Source organism: Lonchura striata, chromosome Z, assembly GCF_046129695.1.
Source record: "Lonchura striata isolate bLonStr1 chromosome Z, bLonStr1.mat, whole genome shotgun sequence".
NCBI lineage: Eukaryota > Metazoa > Chordata > Aves > Passeriformes > Estrildidae > Lonchura > Lonchura striata.
In genome coordinates, this window is record NC_134642.1 from 26610235 (window position 1) to 26627984 (window position 17750).

At 38.2% G+C, this 17750-nt stretch overlaps 1 protein-coding gene across 3 annotated transcripts in view; it reads left to right on the forward strand.

Moving 5' to 3' along the window:
* Nucleotides 1–17750, forward strand: part of NTRK2 (neurotrophic receptor tyrosine kinase 2) — a 193596-nt gene that overhangs the window by 95550 nt on the left and 80296 nt on the right. For all 3 annotated transcript variants that reach the window (XM_031507311.2, XM_021534431.3, XM_077790317.1), the window contains one exon: nt 15085–15273. In XM_031507311.2, coding sequence (XP_031363171.1) covers nt 15085–15273 — 189 coding nt within the window. The remainder of the gene's footprint in view (nt 1–15084; nt 15274–17750) is intronic.

Consider the following 17750-nt stretch of genomic DNA (forward strand, 5'->3'; position numbering starts at 1 on the left):
TTTCCCATTAAATTCAGAGGTTTAAATAATCTAGGAAGTCAGTTTCTGTCTTAGTTTTTTCTTTTCTGAGCCAAAAGTAATTTTTTGTAATCTGAGATACTACCTGTATGCTGTAATGTAACTTCCTGCCTGGCTTGATGAAGTCTCTTCTGGGTACCAAGTAGCCCATTGATAGATATATCTCTGTCTCTAATAGCATTTGTGAAGTTTTCTGCACACAACTGTGTTATTACTAGTTGCTTAGGTGTACATTTTTTAAATACATTAAATGGTTTTAAAATACAGCTCAAATCATCAACTCTGCATATGTTTGCTTATGAGGGTATGAATCAAAATCAGGTAAGTTGACATGATTTGCCTGAGCACTTCCTTTCTCCTGGCATTTGAAGTACAGTTTTTGAAGCAGAACATGCTAAGACAAGCCTTCTACTTTCTGTGTGGTAAAACAAGTTACCTTTTCCCATATGTCGGCATTGTTTTGCCTTTGGGAGTTGGCACAGTCTCCTTCCAGGTAAAGAAGCACACTTTATCAGACTTTATCAATGTCTCAAAAAAAGTGTGAAGATCCACATGCCTTTTCAAGAGGAAGGCAAAGTTTTATCATCATGCTTTTACTTTCTAATGCAGATGCCAAGTTTCCATCACTTGCTGCAACTTCACACTTTGATGAGTCCAAATATATATGTATATATATACTGTTGCTGTTGAACTCAACTATTCTGGTACCCAGGCAAAGTTGTTACCTGTCATTAGGAGGTGATGGTATAGCCTCTAGAATCAGTTGTTCCTAACTGCAAGGCTCTTACATTTTTTGTTCTTGGGTTCTGGTCTGAACATGGTGAGAGCAGCTGTAGCACTAGTGATAGGTAAATTGCCCACATGATAGCAGTTTGATCAATGATTGCCAGGGGACAGCTACCCATGCCAGGAAAGGGCAACCTTTGGCAGAGGAAGAAGAGAGGCTGAAGATTGATGGCAGAGAGTTACCCTGTGATCAACTAAATCAAATACTTCTATTGTCTCTCAGAGGGGAATGGAAATTTTGAAAACCCTTTTTTCTCCCATGTGGAAACATGCAGACCTTTCTTCAGGTGCCATTAATCAGGCTACTGTGAGTTTGTTTGTTTAATACAGAGTATAAATGTAATTTTAACTCTGTATTCATGAGGTTTTCCACCTACAGGACATACACGGTCTGTGCCAATGCTTTTCTGGTTGTACTAGAGCCTTGGTTCTAACCCTGGAACTACAACATTATAAAACAAATCCGGGGTGTTTAATCATCTGAGATTCTTGTCATCACTGCAGTTATGGACTATTACTTCTTGTAATCATGCTCTTAAAAATGAGATTTCATTTAAAAAATTAACCTATAGTGACATGGATTTTTCTCATAAAAATTTAAATGAGTAGCTCAGGACTTACTTTTTTCTTAATTTTTGCAGACTGGTTAGATAACTTAGCTGTTTCAGGTTGTCATACCTTTATTCATTGGACACTGCTGACACATCAGGAAAATATGGAGAAATTGGTTGGTAAACGTAGCTCTTTTAATATATCATATTCTAATACCTCTGGAAACTACTGACAAACAGAACCATCCCAAATGTTCAGTTGACAAACCGCATACTTTTAAAAAAAGAGTTTCTTTATCCATTTAAATTAATACGACCCAGTGGAGGCCAGTAAAACCTGACAACCCAAGAAAGCAGCATCCCCCTCTGCCGAGCCAGGAACCCACCTAGAGGGCAGCAGGTTCCTGTGGTTGCTCGTGTGGTCCACCTGCCCCAGCAGGAGCTCAAGGAAGCTGTTATGTCTTGACTGCTTCCTGCCATCTACCTTTAGAGTTGTTTTATCTTGGTGGCACAGGGCCCAGCTTAAAGCCTCCCAAAGGGTCATATGCCCAGGCATGCTTCAGGTGCTGGAATGGCATGAATATTGTGGATAGCTTCAGTATTTTTTGTAATGATGAGCTTGCTGTACTCCGTCCAGCTAGTGCTGTTTGCTAGGGATCCAGGCTTGCTGCTTTGCTATTTCCTGCCTCTTTTTGGGCCTTGTAGAGGAGAGGGAAGGGATATACTGCAGGAGGGGTTCACTGCTTCTGGCTTCCAGCCTGCCATTAAGCACCCTCCAGCAAGATGGATTGTCTGCCTTACATTTTTCCCTTCCCTGCAAGCACACATGACTGCATGACTGAAAGCTGAAAGACCAATATCTTCCTAATTTTAATAGTCCCAGAAGCACCATAAAGAAAATCTAGCTCTGTAGCTTTTACATGTCTGGTAGCATGCAGCAAATCACACTGTATTTAATCCTCTCCCTGGCAATACTCCCACTGGCTTCAGTGAGAGTTTTGTCTGAGCATGACCAGAGTTGGAATTTCAGGTTTTGGTCCTACATTAATTTTTCAGCAAGGAACAGAAATGGATATTATAGATTTTCAGTTAAACATTAGGAAGACATAAAACTGTCATTCTCTATAATGTAGTAGTACAAATATGGGCAATTACCTTTTTGGCATTGTCTTGTGAGAATAATGCAGATTAATTACTTTAACCCATTCCTAACATAATTCATGTGCAGCCATATATTATAGATGCTACCTTTCAGTGACATAAATAAGTGCCACAACTAAGTGCCACAGCAGGAGAAGACTTCATTTGCTAAAAAGATTGTCATCATTTTTAACAAAAAGACAGCAGTCCTAATTTCACTGTCATTCATAGGAATTTCATACCATTGTCAATATAATAACTTACTTCTGGCTGATATTAAGACAAAGGGAATTAGACTCTTGGTATTCCACTTTATCTGTTAAAAGAATTTCATGCTTTGTGTTTGGTTTGACTCTTTCACCCAACCTCTGAATTTGCTTTGCTTTGCATTCGTGATGAACAAGCTAGTTGGAGTTTAGCACATTATACTGGATCTTAAAAAAAAAAAAAAAAAAGGAAAACCTCATCTGGCAAAGAGAAGTAAGGGAAGTAAGGCACAGAAAAATGTCTGGGAGAAAATGAATTATTTCTAAAGACTGTGAAAATTAAGAACTTGGAGTTTACTGACATTATGGTATAAATGTGGTGATAGATAGATAGATAGATAGATAGATAGATAGATAGATAGAGTATAGATCTCTCTAGATAATGAAATACCAATTATGCTCCTGCTCTGAAGTCAAATTATTGGTTTCCTAGTACTGCTGTGTTGAATTGTTTGTGAGTATTTTTCACACATTGTGCCTTTTGCAGCTTGGTCCTTTGAGACCATTTTATGTGTGACCGCTGCAGATGCCAATTTTTTATCTAGTCCAGTGCAATAGTGGATTGTGGCTGTGCATGGTTTGTACTTCTGTTTTTTGTTTTTTCCTATTGGTCTCTGAAGATGAGAAGATGATTTTTACATATCAGTTCAGAGATACATTAGTTAGGAAAGTTTATTTGGTCATCTACTTCAACTGGTGCCAATATTCTACATGTGTTCATTAGATTACAAAACCATTTTCTTCTGCTTTATAGTATTTGCTTTTAATGGTGATCAGGAATCAGGCTGTTCTTTAGCAGTTCCTTTTTGAGAGTATTTGATTTTTATGCAAATCTGTTCTGATAAATCTGTTGCTAAGAAACAGCCATGACTGAATTTTTGTTAAAAGAGGACACTAGACTGAAAATAAATGAATGTCATTCTAGAATACTTGAATTTCACAAGTACTAATGCTGTTTTAATCCTAATATAAAAATGACAACATAACAGGATGCCATGTTGTTGTTAGAAAAAGTGAGGATAGATGAGACAGGTGGTCAAGAGAGACTCAGTTAAGTGTGATAGGTGAAAGTCTTTATAAAGGAGGAAGTAAGTAAATAAGCAGAGGAGAAATGTTTGCTTATTTCATCAGAAAATATGCTAAGGGATATTTAAAAAATACTCTGAAGAAGGAGCAGAAATAATTTATAAATATATTATGTGGAGCATCCTGGATGAAGAAAAATTATTGATTGTTCAGAGCCCTGAAGGATAGAAGTAGAGATGCCTCCAGTATTTTAGAAAACCTCATTGTTGTGTCCTGACCAATTTCAGAATTAATACATCCATTTCCTAATCTGCTGTAGAAAAACTGCCAGAGTTTGTAGTGTGGCCACTTTTTGGGATGGCTGATCTAGCTGATATGTTGCAAATAGGTTTGAGTATGTGGCATTTTCCTGCTTCCCATAGCATCAATTTCAAGGAAAGCTGGCAGGAGAGAGGTAACAGGAGGAATCTCCAGCAGATGAGGCATCATGTGGCAGGGAGGAGGAGGAGGTGTCTGTAAATGGCAGTAGAGGTTTATCACGTAGAGGCAAGACAGTCAATTTGTGCAGCTAATCCTATAGCTTGTGAGTGATGCTGCTGGAACAGAAGTTTGACATGTTTCCTTTCTATATATGAATGTCATTTGCTCCACTGTAGTAATTTTTAGATCTGCATTAGAAAAGGATTTTGAGAATATAAGTCTTAACTGCCTTAGGAACTGTGCTTTGGGAAAGAAGGGTGTTGTTGGAAGGCAATTCTACATCTTTGATCTGAAGATATTTTGGCTGGGATATTCCTCCAAACAGCCTGTTACGTTTCCTACCATGTCCAGCAGTGAACTGTTCTTTAAACAGTGTTCAAAAGATCTAATTGAGCATAATCCCAAAATCTGTAACAATGGAAATGACTGGTTTTCTTTTCCTTATGATTTCTTAGAGGTGCACAGAAGAAGTGCTAGAGTGAGTCTGCTGGTAAGACTGTTCCAAATACTTCACCTGGATATCACCTAAAATATAAGTATTTTTCATGACACATGATTTCTGAGCACTAAAAAACTTCACAGAAGATTCTTGCCAGTCTCTTTGCAGCCATCAAGGATTTCTGAGCATGGCCTGTGATCTGTTTAAAGGCCTGGGATATGTATGTTGCTAAGTGCTCTGGGGACAGGTTCTGTAGAGAAATTGCTGCTGTTGCACAGACACAAAACGAATCTGTTTCACTGTTGCTAAGTAATGTAATATAAATGGGAATAAAATGTCTGGTGTTAGTGCTCAGAAAGGAAAGTTAGCTCTGTCTTCCTTTGTGCTCACTGAGGGCTAGTTTTGGACAGCTTGTCTTCTGTGTCAAAGTCCTCTGCTCTTCCAGCAGCTCTATTCCAAAGGCCAGCTACTATCTTTGAAATGCATGCAAAGTTGGGGCCATCAGCACCCAAAGCCTGTTCACCTAAGGTGAAAGCAAACTTCTTGAAAGGGAATATATGGAAGAGTGTTAGCTCACCACCTTCTCATGCCCTTCTCTTCATGCATATGTAGACCTTTGTATTTCACTTTTAAAACCTGTTTTCCAGGATGAGAAGTGTTTGGAGATGAAGAGGAGGCAGTCCACGTCAGTGCAAGTTCAAAACAGCCCTAGATGGGCTGTAAGATCATTTCAGTGAGAGCTTAGTGAACAGCAAAATCAGATTTCTGCAGATGTTGTTTACAATTTGAACATGATGTTTTGGTTGATTTAGTTTTGCTTCTTTGTAGCTTGTCAGGTTTAATGTTAGCTAGTCGGGTTGTAAATCAAAAAATATTTGGAAGCTGTTATTCTAGAATGCTTGTTGGGAACAAATTCAGAGGTATATTAATTGACTGTAGTGTTGATTTTATAACCCATGCAAATATTGGGGGCCTGTAAAAATCTTGCACTGACAGAAAGTAAGAAATTAGACAAGACTTTGTGTTACTATGTCATGTAGTTAACACTTTCACTAATGAAAGTTTTTCAGAAGTAATAAAGGGAAATTTTCCACTGAAATTAATTGTATGTGAATAATGCTATTAAACAATGTATGTTCTAGTAGAGAAACCCACTGTGTAGTAGAGCACAAGTGTTCTTCTCACCCAGCTAAACCTATTTTTATCCTGTGGGGTGGAAAAGTGAACTGCTAATGTGTGGAAATATAGGTATTTCATTGAGCTATTGTGTGTATTTGTTGAGCTCTGGGCTTCCTTTGGTTCTCAATAGACATAAATCAACATTTGAAGACCTAAAGTATTCCCTATATCACTCATGGTCTATCTTTTTATTGTTGTACAAGGTTAGGGGTGAAGGAACATCTGGTATCCTAAATCTGTATCAGCTATACCTGTATCTTTTCAAAGAGATATTTTTCCTAATGCAGCTTCAAGAACTCCAGAAGTGGAAATTTCTGAGTCTTCTATGAGTAATTGCACTGCTCATGGAAGCAAGATCTATTCCAAAGTTCCTGAGGATCTATTCCTGGGGACCTATTCCGAAGTTTTTACCATAGTCTTTATTAATGCATTTTTGTCATGGAACTTTTAGTTCCTGTTTGTCAAAAACATGCAATAAAAATCGCAACCATGCATTGGAAGGCTATCCTTATGTAGCTCCTCAAAAGATAAAAGAAATTAGAATTCTTCAGTTTTTCATCAGGTCTCTGAGTATTTCTAGATTTTTCCATATTGTATTTTCATTTGATATGCTTGAATGGAAGAGGCCTCTCTGCTTCAAGGAAATAATCATTGAGGCTTAAAAAAATTTAGATAGTGTTAATGGTAATGCTTTTTTTTTTTTTTTCCTTAAAAAATCCCTCACAATCAAATACAATTCAAAATCAGGGAGATTTTCTCCTCAATCTAGCCTATCTGCCTTATCATCTAAGTATGTTTAACTGAACAGAATTAGGAAAATTATTCAAGTTAACTACTCCAAATATCTTTGCTCTTCTCTGACAGTCAAAGCAGCATAGGGAAAATTTTATTGCTTCTGTACACTTTGTATTTATCTTCTAGACAACAGAGGACCTCATTTCCAGTCTTAGGAGTGGGAATGCTCACACTTAGATTATTTATGAGAAGTCTGTAAGGAAACAGTTATTTTAATTATTTAATTATTTAATTAAATAGTTCTTAAATGAAATGAAAGGCAACAAGGATTTAATTTCAGGTGAGTTTTTTTTTTTTTTTGCTTGATGCCAGCAAGTACATTTCAGTTGATCTTTTTTATTATTGTGATGATTTTTCACTGTAGCATTTTTGAAGGATAGTAGTTTTACCCATGGTTCCAAGATATCGAAGCCTGCAGGTGACTATAATGAATAGTGCTGATGATCTGTATTAAAAAATGATAAATCATTTTTTCTTAAATTTTTCTACATTTTCTGCTTTGTTTCTTTAATTCTCTGGCTCATGTATTCATATTGATTAATATGCCACATCCCAGCTAGATTTTTTTCTTAGTTCTGTGTTTCATTTGACTACCAATAATGGGAAGCCATAAATTCCTCATTCTTCATAATAGGGCACATCAGCTGAGCTGCAGATATTGCAGACGTGTCCACAAAGCAGTGGACAGTTGTACAGCCACCATTCATCCTATAGCTGAGGAGGGCTGTGAGTCCCAAAGGGCTCTGTGGTTTGACAGCTGGGGCTATCAGTTCCTCCCATGTTCTGGTCATGACTTTGACAGAGATCCCACTTAAGTGCTGGGTAATTCAGTGCCAAATTGCCTGTTGCCTCCAAATCAAAAATAATAATAGTGCATACCTCATCGTGGGTGATCTATGTGGATTTATTGGTTAAAGTGCATAAGAATGTGACACTGTATGCCAGATTGGAGTTATTAGATCTGTTTCACAAATGCTTTCCATTCTGGCTGAAAGGGAAAAAGAAGTCAGCAACCTTTGTGATGCAGGTTGAGGTTTTGCTGATAGCACCCCTGGGAACAGATGGCCCTGGAGTGAAAGCAAGGCAGAGGGGTTAGGAACCTTCCATCCTGGCCAGACAATACCAGCAAATTCAGTATGTTTTAGACACCTCATTCTTTTTCCTACAGGGCTTTGCTGCAAAGGAGGTTTCTAGGGTGAACTGTCTTGCCAGTCTGCCTCAGACCAAGACACCCATGTCTTTATCCCTGTGCCCTGTAGGTTGCATGACTTTCAGGAGCCACTTGCATTATGAAGGGCTCCCCTAGGCTATCCTTGGGAGTCATCCCTTGCAGAAACAATTGCTCTAGGCTTGCGTGTGAGGGGATGTAGGAATGCATGGATACAGGGGAGTATAGAGGGGGTTGTGAGGAGAAGGGCAGCTGAAAGGAACTGACTGGGATTCTTTCACAGTCACGCACCAGAATAAAACCCAAGCAAACAAATATGCAGCTGTGGCTCTTAGATTCAAAGCCAGAACAAAAAGCCCTGATGAAATACTGAGTGGCTAAAATCTGTGCGTAGTCATGTCAATGGAAATTACCCAAATTATGTGTTTGCTCCTCTGTAGAGGAGCTAGGCATTTGAAATAAGTTTTCCTGCAAGATGAACATGTGTTTTAGGGAAAAGGCATCTTGACACCTAGTAACACTGGAAATTTTGTACTGTAAAGCTAAATAACATACTGCTATTTCATTAGACTCAAAGATATGCATTACTTAAATTATTCCATGTGCAAATGAAGATAATCCAACAACATAGATAATTTGCTCTGTATGAAAGTGATACAGTGAAAACCAATGAATTTAGTCTTCTTCTGAAGCTAAAACAAAATGCCAAACACTGATTTTTCACATGAAAACAAAGGCAAACTACCTTTTATCCTGGATCACCCAAACAAAACAATTCACCATTGAATTGATCTGGTTTCATCATGATTTTCAAACTGATTTCTCTGCTTTGCTTTGCAATATTTGTTAGTGAAGAGATTCCTAGGGGCTGCTTCTGAGTTTAAACCCTGGTTTTCCACTCTCCTTTGAGAGACCTTGAAGAAGCCTACTTACTTTTGTTATTCAGAGAATGTTAGAAGTGCATGCTGGTGGGGAACAGAGGTATTTGTCTACTGGATGTGATGATGTTTTCCAGCACTTTGTTGGGGTTCTCCTGACTTCCTGGGAGCATCCTCTTGGATGGAACTGAACTTCTTGGGCAGTGTCAAAAGGTTTTTCTCATCTCATTTGTCAAGAACCAACAGAATACAAGCTTAAACAAGCACTGGTGGGTGTAAATCAGTTAAACAGATTGATGATACCTGTCAGAAGATGTGAAATTGTTTATCCTTTAAACACTAAAGCCTGGCAAGTATCAGTTTTCTGAGTCACAGACTTAATGTGTAATAGTGTGGATTTTGGCTCAGCATACTGTTCCAGGATAGAAGGACATGCACTCTTTGATCTGTGAAAAGCAATATAATTTAGCAGGATTGGCTCAGGTATAATGCTTTTTGGGGTGATCTTGTGGCTTTTTTTCACCACAAACAAAGGAGGATAACCCTAATACACATTTTGCAACTGCATGTGACAGTGATTGTAGAGATGGCCACACAAAGGCTAAGGCTAATAGCTGCTGTCTGGGTAGCTGGCAGGGCTGGGGATATGAGACAGGAAAGGTCAGTTAGAAGGTGGGTAGAGGCAAGGTGTGCTATTGCTCCACACAGCTGAACTGCTAAAAAACATGGGAGTGCCTTGCCTTGAGATTTCCCTCATTACAAGCATTGGCAACTGCAAAGCAAAGACCATACTTTTAGCAAGTCCACTCTAGATTTGCAGAACTTCACTTTGAACATCTCCACCAAACAAAGCAAGACATAATATGTTTCTCTTTGGAAGCATATTCAGTTTTCTTTTGGTTGGTCAGTTGGTTGGTTTGGTTTTGGGTTTTTTCTTGAGTTCTATTTACACCTTTTAATTCAATTCCCTATATGCAACATACTGCATTTTAAGAAACCAATAGTAGAAAATATTTTTTCTATAATTTCATTTCTTTCTATTATGCTGGCTTTCATGTCCAGTCTAGCAGAATTGGTACCACATGTTTAGCACCAGTTTCTGAACATGGGAATACAAAGGAATATTTGAAGTAAAGCTTAGCACCTTAGTCAGAAGAAAGTGTGCCAAGCTGTGATCAGTTACTTGTCTTCCAGAGGGAGTAAAAGATAAGATCACAATTTTTAGAATAAAGCTGAAAAGGTGTCTCTTCTGGTGAGAAAGTTGGCTCTTGCTTTGATAAGAGGAAAAAATTCTGCTCTTGCTGAAGCATAATGCTTTCATTTCAATCATGAAGAAGACATAAAAATCTACAACAAACATGGGAATCTCACAGGACAAGAAACCTTTTGTAATTACCTTTCAGAACAATGTATTTAACTACTGAAAAAATAAATCTCTCCCAAAAAGAAAAAAGAATATTCAATATAGGGTTGGATTTAGCAGAGGTGCTGACTGATGTGACATACATTCACTGTTGTGCTTTTAACGTGCCAGTGTGCTCTTACCATGTCTTGGCCCAGATTGATCCCTGTTCCCAGGGGAACTAAGAGGCAATGCTAGTGCAAGGTCCATTGAGAAACCATCATAGGAATCAACATAATTTTTAAGGAATTATATTTATTAAGCCATTACAGCAAAAATTATGTCTATAAATGCTGCTTTTTATATGACCTGCTTCCTAACAGTTAAGTATATGCATCATTGCAAATACACAACTCCAACCACAAAGCTAAAATTGAGGTAGGTTTTGTGGTATTTTATTACCTCAGTTGTCTTCCAGTGTGCTTGAGCCATTAGTGACTTAAGAGATATCTGGACTGATGTGTGTTGCACAGAAATATATCTCCAACAAACAGCAGTGTAGATAGTGTTTGTAACATGGTAGTATGCATGTTAGATCTGCATTAACTCTGATGGTAATAGGAGTATAATGAACCATAGAATAGAATCATAGAATACCTTGGGCTGGAAGGGACCTTAAAGGTCACCCAGGTCCCACCCCCCTGACCATGGGCAGAGACACCTTTCAGCTAGACGAAGTAGCTCAGAATTCTATCTAGCCTGGCCTTAATGCTTCCAGGGATTGGGCATCCACAGCTTCTCTGGGCAACCTTTTCCAGTGCCTTACGACCCTCACAATAAAGTATTTATTCCTAATATCTAATTTAATCCTACTGTCTTTCAGTTTGAAGCTATTGCCCCTTGTCCTGTCACTGCACACTCTCGAAAACAGTTTTGCTCCATCTTTCCTATAGGCTCCCTTCAGGTACTGGAAGGATGTAATGAAGTCATCCTGAAGCCTTCTCTTTTGCAGGCTGCACAATCTCAATTTTCTTAGCCTTTCCTGTCATGAAAGGCTGTACATATTAATAATGACTCTCCTTTGCCTGTTCAAAAATAGCAAACCTTGGAAATAATAGAATTACATTTTATTTCCTAACCTAGGGAAATTATTTTGGCATCACCAAGGTAAAGTACAGTGCAGACATACAGTGTTCGAAGGGTAGCACAGTTCTCCTTGGGATGTGCAGTAAGTGAAGTTTGCTGTTTCTGGCTGTCCCCATATTATGTGTTGAGGATAATTCCCTGCCCAGCTGTTGGAAGCATTTTGGTTTTATCATAGGTCATCAAATAAAATTGGTTTTCTTACATGTCAGAACTTTTTTAGAGAGCTTATGGGCATTTTTTTGTACACAAAGGGAAGTTTTCATAAGCCTAGGTGTTGTGGATAAGTCTTTAGCTTAATATCAAATAGAAGAGAAATTCATCTCCATGGTGGGTAGCCCACATCTTCCCCAAAGCAGATTACAGATTCTTGTCCGGTTCCAACTTGTCTTCTTAAGAAAAATTGTCTAAAAATGAAATCAAGGGAAGATTCTGGGCAGCACACTGGTAGAAGGTCTCTGGGGTCTTCTTAAAAGTTTAAGCCAACTGTGAATCAGCTCTTGGTAATAGCTAGTGACTACTGATTGCCCATGATTTTCACTCTAACCTAATACATTTTGTCTAAAATTTTCAGATTTCAGGTGTAAAACAAAGTGCAGATTTTATGAAAAACAGAGGCAGTAGTAGATGACTGAGTGTAATTACCATACTTGTTCTACCTTTGACAAGTAATTCAGTGACCACATTTCATGTGGATGAAACCACACTCCAAGCTGTTAAAGAAATTATCTTTCATTTTGAGCACAGAAAAGGGCAGCTCTCATTTCTTATCAGCACAGGTGATAGTCTCGTCTTGCATCCTAGAAATGCTTTTACATTACTTGAATATCATAGCCAGCTGCAGAGGTGGCTGGTCTATAGCTGTAATGTGGCTTAGTGCACTCAAAGAATTAAATGTAACTTTTTGATGAGTAAATAGTCTAGCAAGTAAACAAGCATGGAAATTGTCTATGTTAAAGTTTGCTCACATTGATAAAAAAGGTCAGGAAAAGTGAAGTTTGAAAGGATGTAAACTCACCTGCCTCTGATACACAAAAAAGACAGGGAATAGGATTTTTGAATGCAAACAACTATTCACAAAAAACATTGCATGAGATTTTGCTAATAAGAGGGATCACAGGGTGATATAGCAACAAGATTCCCAGAATTGAATTTTTCTTAAAGTGTTTTGTACTGCCAGGAATTGGCATGAAAGTCACCTAATTTTCCAGGTTTCCATCACCTACATCAGAGAGCTGTATATACTTGGAGACTGCTTCATACCACACAGAAGACTAGCTTTTAGCAGTAAACATAATTGAGCAGATTTACGGAACAGTTGTCTACTTTTCATCTGCAGCCCTTTGCAGTTTATACTGGTTGAAAATAGTGGTTTGCCATACAAAATTGGATCTTGAAGTACTGCAGAAATTATTCAAAGAATAGTCTGAGTTCCTTAGTCATTATCCCACTTTAACATCTCGAAATGTGTAAAGGTCACTTTTCCTTGCCATCACAGCATGTATGTTTGAAGCAAACAATGACAAAAGAGCCTCCTCCTGTGCAGCAGAGAACAGCAGGACTGAAAAGGACTTAAAGACATGCATCTATTAAGTTTCAGAGTGGAGAGAATTTCCCTATTTGCTTTGAGAGAAGGGATTTGATCCTCATATTAAAGTATATTAGTGTAAAAGTATTTTGTTTTCCCAAGAAAGTATTAAACAGCCTGCTTTTTTTGAGCAACAAATAGAGATTCAGAAAGTTTAGAGATGTAAGGATCTACCAAAAACTGAATGCAGTTTTAAATGGGTTGCATTCCAAATGTTTGTGCAAACAACTCTTAGGCATCTGAAAAATATGTTGTGACTTAATATAAATATTGATTGTGCTATCTGAGTGGCCTATTCTCACAATTTGTTGGCTCTGCCCTTCATTACAGAATATTTTACCAAAAATTCTTTATCCTGGCAGCTTTCCCAATAGAGTCAATCATGTGGGGATCTGAGTGATCAGTAATGACAAAACCAGCCTTGGTATGAGTATTTCACTTGATTAATTGCAGTGATCTAGGCTTTATGTACATTTGTCAACAGTGACTTTCCCGTAAAGTGCCAGGTATTTGAAAAATTACTTCTAGTATTTCAGGCTGGGGGGAAGTACTTTTTCAAACTATGAGAACATTTCCCTCATGCACCATTAAACCAGCTGTGGAGAAAGAAAAGCTGGACAGGGGTGTGAATACACTTGTGTCTCAAAATATATAGGGTTGAATAGCCACATGCCAGGATATTTAAGTTTTATGGCTATAAGCCAGGCTGCGTAATGATGAAGTGATTTTGTTAATGACACGGTGAGCCACAGAAGAGCAGGAGTTTCTTTAAAGCTGCCCTTTCTTTGCTGTGCGGGACTATCCTTTTTCTCATCTGGTTCTTCAGCTGTATGTCTGCTGAAGTGGATCCTGCTTGTCTTCTCTCATGCTCTCAGTAATGTGCATACAGAATCTGCTGGTCCTGCTGGTCTCTCCTCTGCATTCTCTATCTCTCTTGCAGACAAGCTGCCATCTAAGTGACAGGTTACTCTGCTCTGTCTTGCCTTTACAGTGTTCCTTCTGTCCAGTCTAAAACTCAGTCTGGGAGTCCAACATATTGCAACTGAGTGACTTGAAGTAAACACTTGTTATTGTCCTCAAGGTGTTGTCTTCCGTCCCCTTCTTTGGGGAGACATTTGCTCAAGCTGTTGCTGCTGCCCAAAAGCTAAATGCAGTTGGCAAAAGATGTTATTTCAGAGTAGGTACTTCCAGAGGGTTTTTTTTTTCCATCTGTTTCTAGCAATGTGCTTTGATTGTTACAATTAAAAGGTGTGAATGTCATCCCAAAAACTTTAGTTAATGTGGATGGAGAATGAAGTGAAATATGTGTGATCTCTGCTGTCTCTTCAGTCATTAGGCAAAATGCTGCTAAATAGTGCTTCTGGTTTTCTAAAACTATAAGTAATGTGGAATTTAAGTGACAGAGTTAGATGTCAAGAGTTCAAATGTTATCTCTGCTGATTTGTTAGTTGAAAGACTCCTGCAGTTCACAGAAGTGGGACACTGTGCTAAGCAGGATAATTTTTTAAAAATCCATTTACAAGATTTTATCTGTGTGGCACTTTCATTAAAAATACAAAGCATGGAGTGAAAACAAAACAAAAACTGTCACTAAATTGCCATTCACAATAGACCTTTTTTTGGAAGGTGGCTAGATTCATATATGGACTGGGGAGCCAGTAGGATGTGCCCCTGGCCAGGATGAGCTTCTCTGCAGCAGCTCCAGTTTTTACTCCTGTACTCTTCTCAGCATCTCTGGAACTATGCAAATTGTCTCCTAGATTTTGGTCCCGAACCATGTTTTTTTCAGAAATTAGCAGCTTCCCACATCAGGATGAGCCGATTTGGTCTGTCTTTTGTTTTGTTGTAATTCCAGGTAGGGCAGGCATTCCCTGGATTTGTGCTGTTACTGCTCTGTGCTTCAGGTAGGGCATAAGGTAAAAAAGTTAATGTACATATTCCATAGTGTATTTCTGAGAATGACAAAATTATTTCAAGAAGTTTTGAGATATTGCACAGTGGCAGACTGTGCTGGACGCTGACATTTACTCCGGGTGATGTACCAGTACAAAAACTTGTTTTGATTCCAGTTCCTCATGGACAAAAAACCAGTGTTCTCCATCTGCACCCAGAGATACAACATTTTTGAGGTAAGGTCAACAAGGCACACAAAGAGAGCTGTTGACTGTAGGAATGGAGGACAACTGGCCGAAACTGAAAAAAAAAAAAAAAAAAGGTAAATTACTTATCTGAGGGAAGAGTACCATACACTGTGTTACAAGAAAATCTTTGTTTCTTAACTCTAGGTCCTTCTTCAGTCATCAGCAATGATGATGATTCAGCCAGTCCCCTCCACCACATCTCAAATGGCAGTAACACTCCATCTTCTTCTGAGGGGGGTCCAGATGCAGTCATCATTGGAATGACAAAGATTCCTGTCATTGAAAATCCACAGTATTTTGGAATTACCAACAGTCAGCTCAAGCCAGATACTTGTAAGTACAAAAAACTGTATATGTTTCATCATTCATTTTACCTGTGCAAGTGTTGTGGCTCCTTAACACAACTAGCATAACAAAATATTCTAAATTCCTGGAAGTGAAATGGTGGGGTTAAACTGTGATATTTACTAAAGGCACATGGGATGAACTGCTTTACCTCTGTCTAAGCCAAATTCAGCCCTTGTGACAAGGCAATGAAGAAAGCAGTGTTATGCTCAAACCCCAACCCATATTTCATCCAAGTCACTGGTAGCCTTTCCATTGATTTCAGTGGTCTTTGGCCAGTCCTGTGCACTGAATGTATTCTTGGGAGAAAATAGATCTTGGATCAGAAGATAGAGTCAGTATTGTTACATATGCACTAATTTTAAATTGATCATATCAACATCACCAGATCATATCACAATACCATATTAATATAACTTTCAAATCTGAGTATTTGTAAAGTAAAAACTGTAAGGGTTAAAACTTCAGTTCTTGTAATTTCCTTGTACAATTCAACTTCCACAGACAGAAATTGTTTTAAATGTTTAAAAGTAGAGCAGAAGAGAAGAAGGTTGCATGATGGACAATACATGTCACATACAAATTCTTCCGTGTTCAGCTAGTAATAAGTGGAATGTGAAAAAATATGAAGAGCTAAACATATTTAACTATGAAGAGTTAAAAAAAAGTATCACTTACTTTAGATGCTACTTTCAAACATAGTAATAGTTTCATAATTGAACATATGAAATGCTGGGGTTTGAACCAGTGATTAGCATTAATGTACATAACTGAAAAAATACCTAAAGGATATTGTGATAAATAGTAACTGCGCTGCTTACTATTTCTCACCAGGACGCTAAGTTCTCTAAGTGTTTCAGAGAAGGTTGTTCTGAAGTGTCACTGAAGTCTCAATTGTTTCTCTGAGAAGTCATTCTAGAGTTTCCCAGTATAATTAGTGAGCACTGGCCTTGCAACTAAGGGACACTACATCCAGTCTGTATCCTACCCTGAAAGATAGCACTTTCTAGCACAAACTGTAGCTAGGGGCTTACTGTCAGGGTTGGAAGCCTTTGCCTCTAACTTTGCAAAATTTTAATGCTGTAACAGAAATCCTCTTTGACCTGTGCATGACAGCATGCATGCATGAATTGAATGCATGACTTCTAACACTGCAAAAAAAAGACTGATGCTGAACTACCCACTTACCTTATGAATCTTAATGCTTGTTTAGATCTAGACTGTTGCACTAAGCACAGTTCCGAAGGATGGTCCTGCAACAATCTTTTTTTGCTTTTTTATTCTACATCCCTGATGTTCGCTATTACTATAGCGTTTTTTGTGGCACTATTTTCTGGCTAGAAATGCTGTATTACCTCTTCTTCTAATAGATAATAACAATCTGAATATTCTGACCCAGCATATGTGCAAGGAAATCACTGAATTGGTGACACATGAGCAGCATGACAAAAGCATTATACAGTTGCATTCTGATTAGAACATTAATTCTTGTGAAAAATAGAAGCTGCTAAATAATCATAAATGGGCAACATCCCCAGTGGTGCTCTCTATGCTTTTAAATATAAGGGTTACTATACCTCTGTTCCCAGCTGCACTAGACAACTTTTTAATTCTTTAAATAAACATCAGTAACTGTAGAGTTTTTAACTTCAGCATTAATGTTGAAACAACATACGTGCTGTTCTGGGGAAAAACACAAACTGAACTAAAATACAGAATTCTCTCACATTTACAAACTGCATGTTAATTACAGACATATTAAATCATGGCTGACTTGTGTTAAGTAGGTCCTGATCCTAAAAATACATAAGTCTGTATTTGGTTTTCTGTGCTGCAATGAAACCCACATGGTGTCAGGGAAATTAATCACAGTGCATGAAGTTCAGTTAGTGAACTGAATATGCTTCAGGACTTTGCTGTGGTGCTCTGAGGAGGTTTGAGGGGTTGATTTTCTGTATTCTGTCACATTGCCACTGTGGTCCCAGTCTTTGTATTTTGGTGGGGGAGTGGAGGTGGTGGTGGTGGTTTTGCTTTAGCAGAGAGGATCAAGTCAACTATAGCAGTGTATAAACCAAAGAAGATTTCTTCTACCACACTGAGCATCTATCCAATAAAAAAGTGTAATTGAAATTATCTTGGGTAAAAATGAGCTTCCAAGATATAATGCCACATATGCTCTTTCCTTCTTTCCCAGTTGTTTATTATTACAGAGCTGTGCTTGTCCTTTCTTAACCTGCCAGCCTCCTTCTGATGTGTGTATCTGGTATTTATAAACCTCTAACCTAAGTAGTTTTGTACCTTGTTCCTGTATAGAATAATGCCAACTCCAAATCATATCCAGCAAGATAGTTAATAATTTTGTTTATTTCCTACCTAAGTTCCATTGTTCACTAGCATTAAACCCAACCATCATTGACAGTCATGCTGGAAAAGGTACTTCTGTATTTAGTGTATGTTGGTCTGTG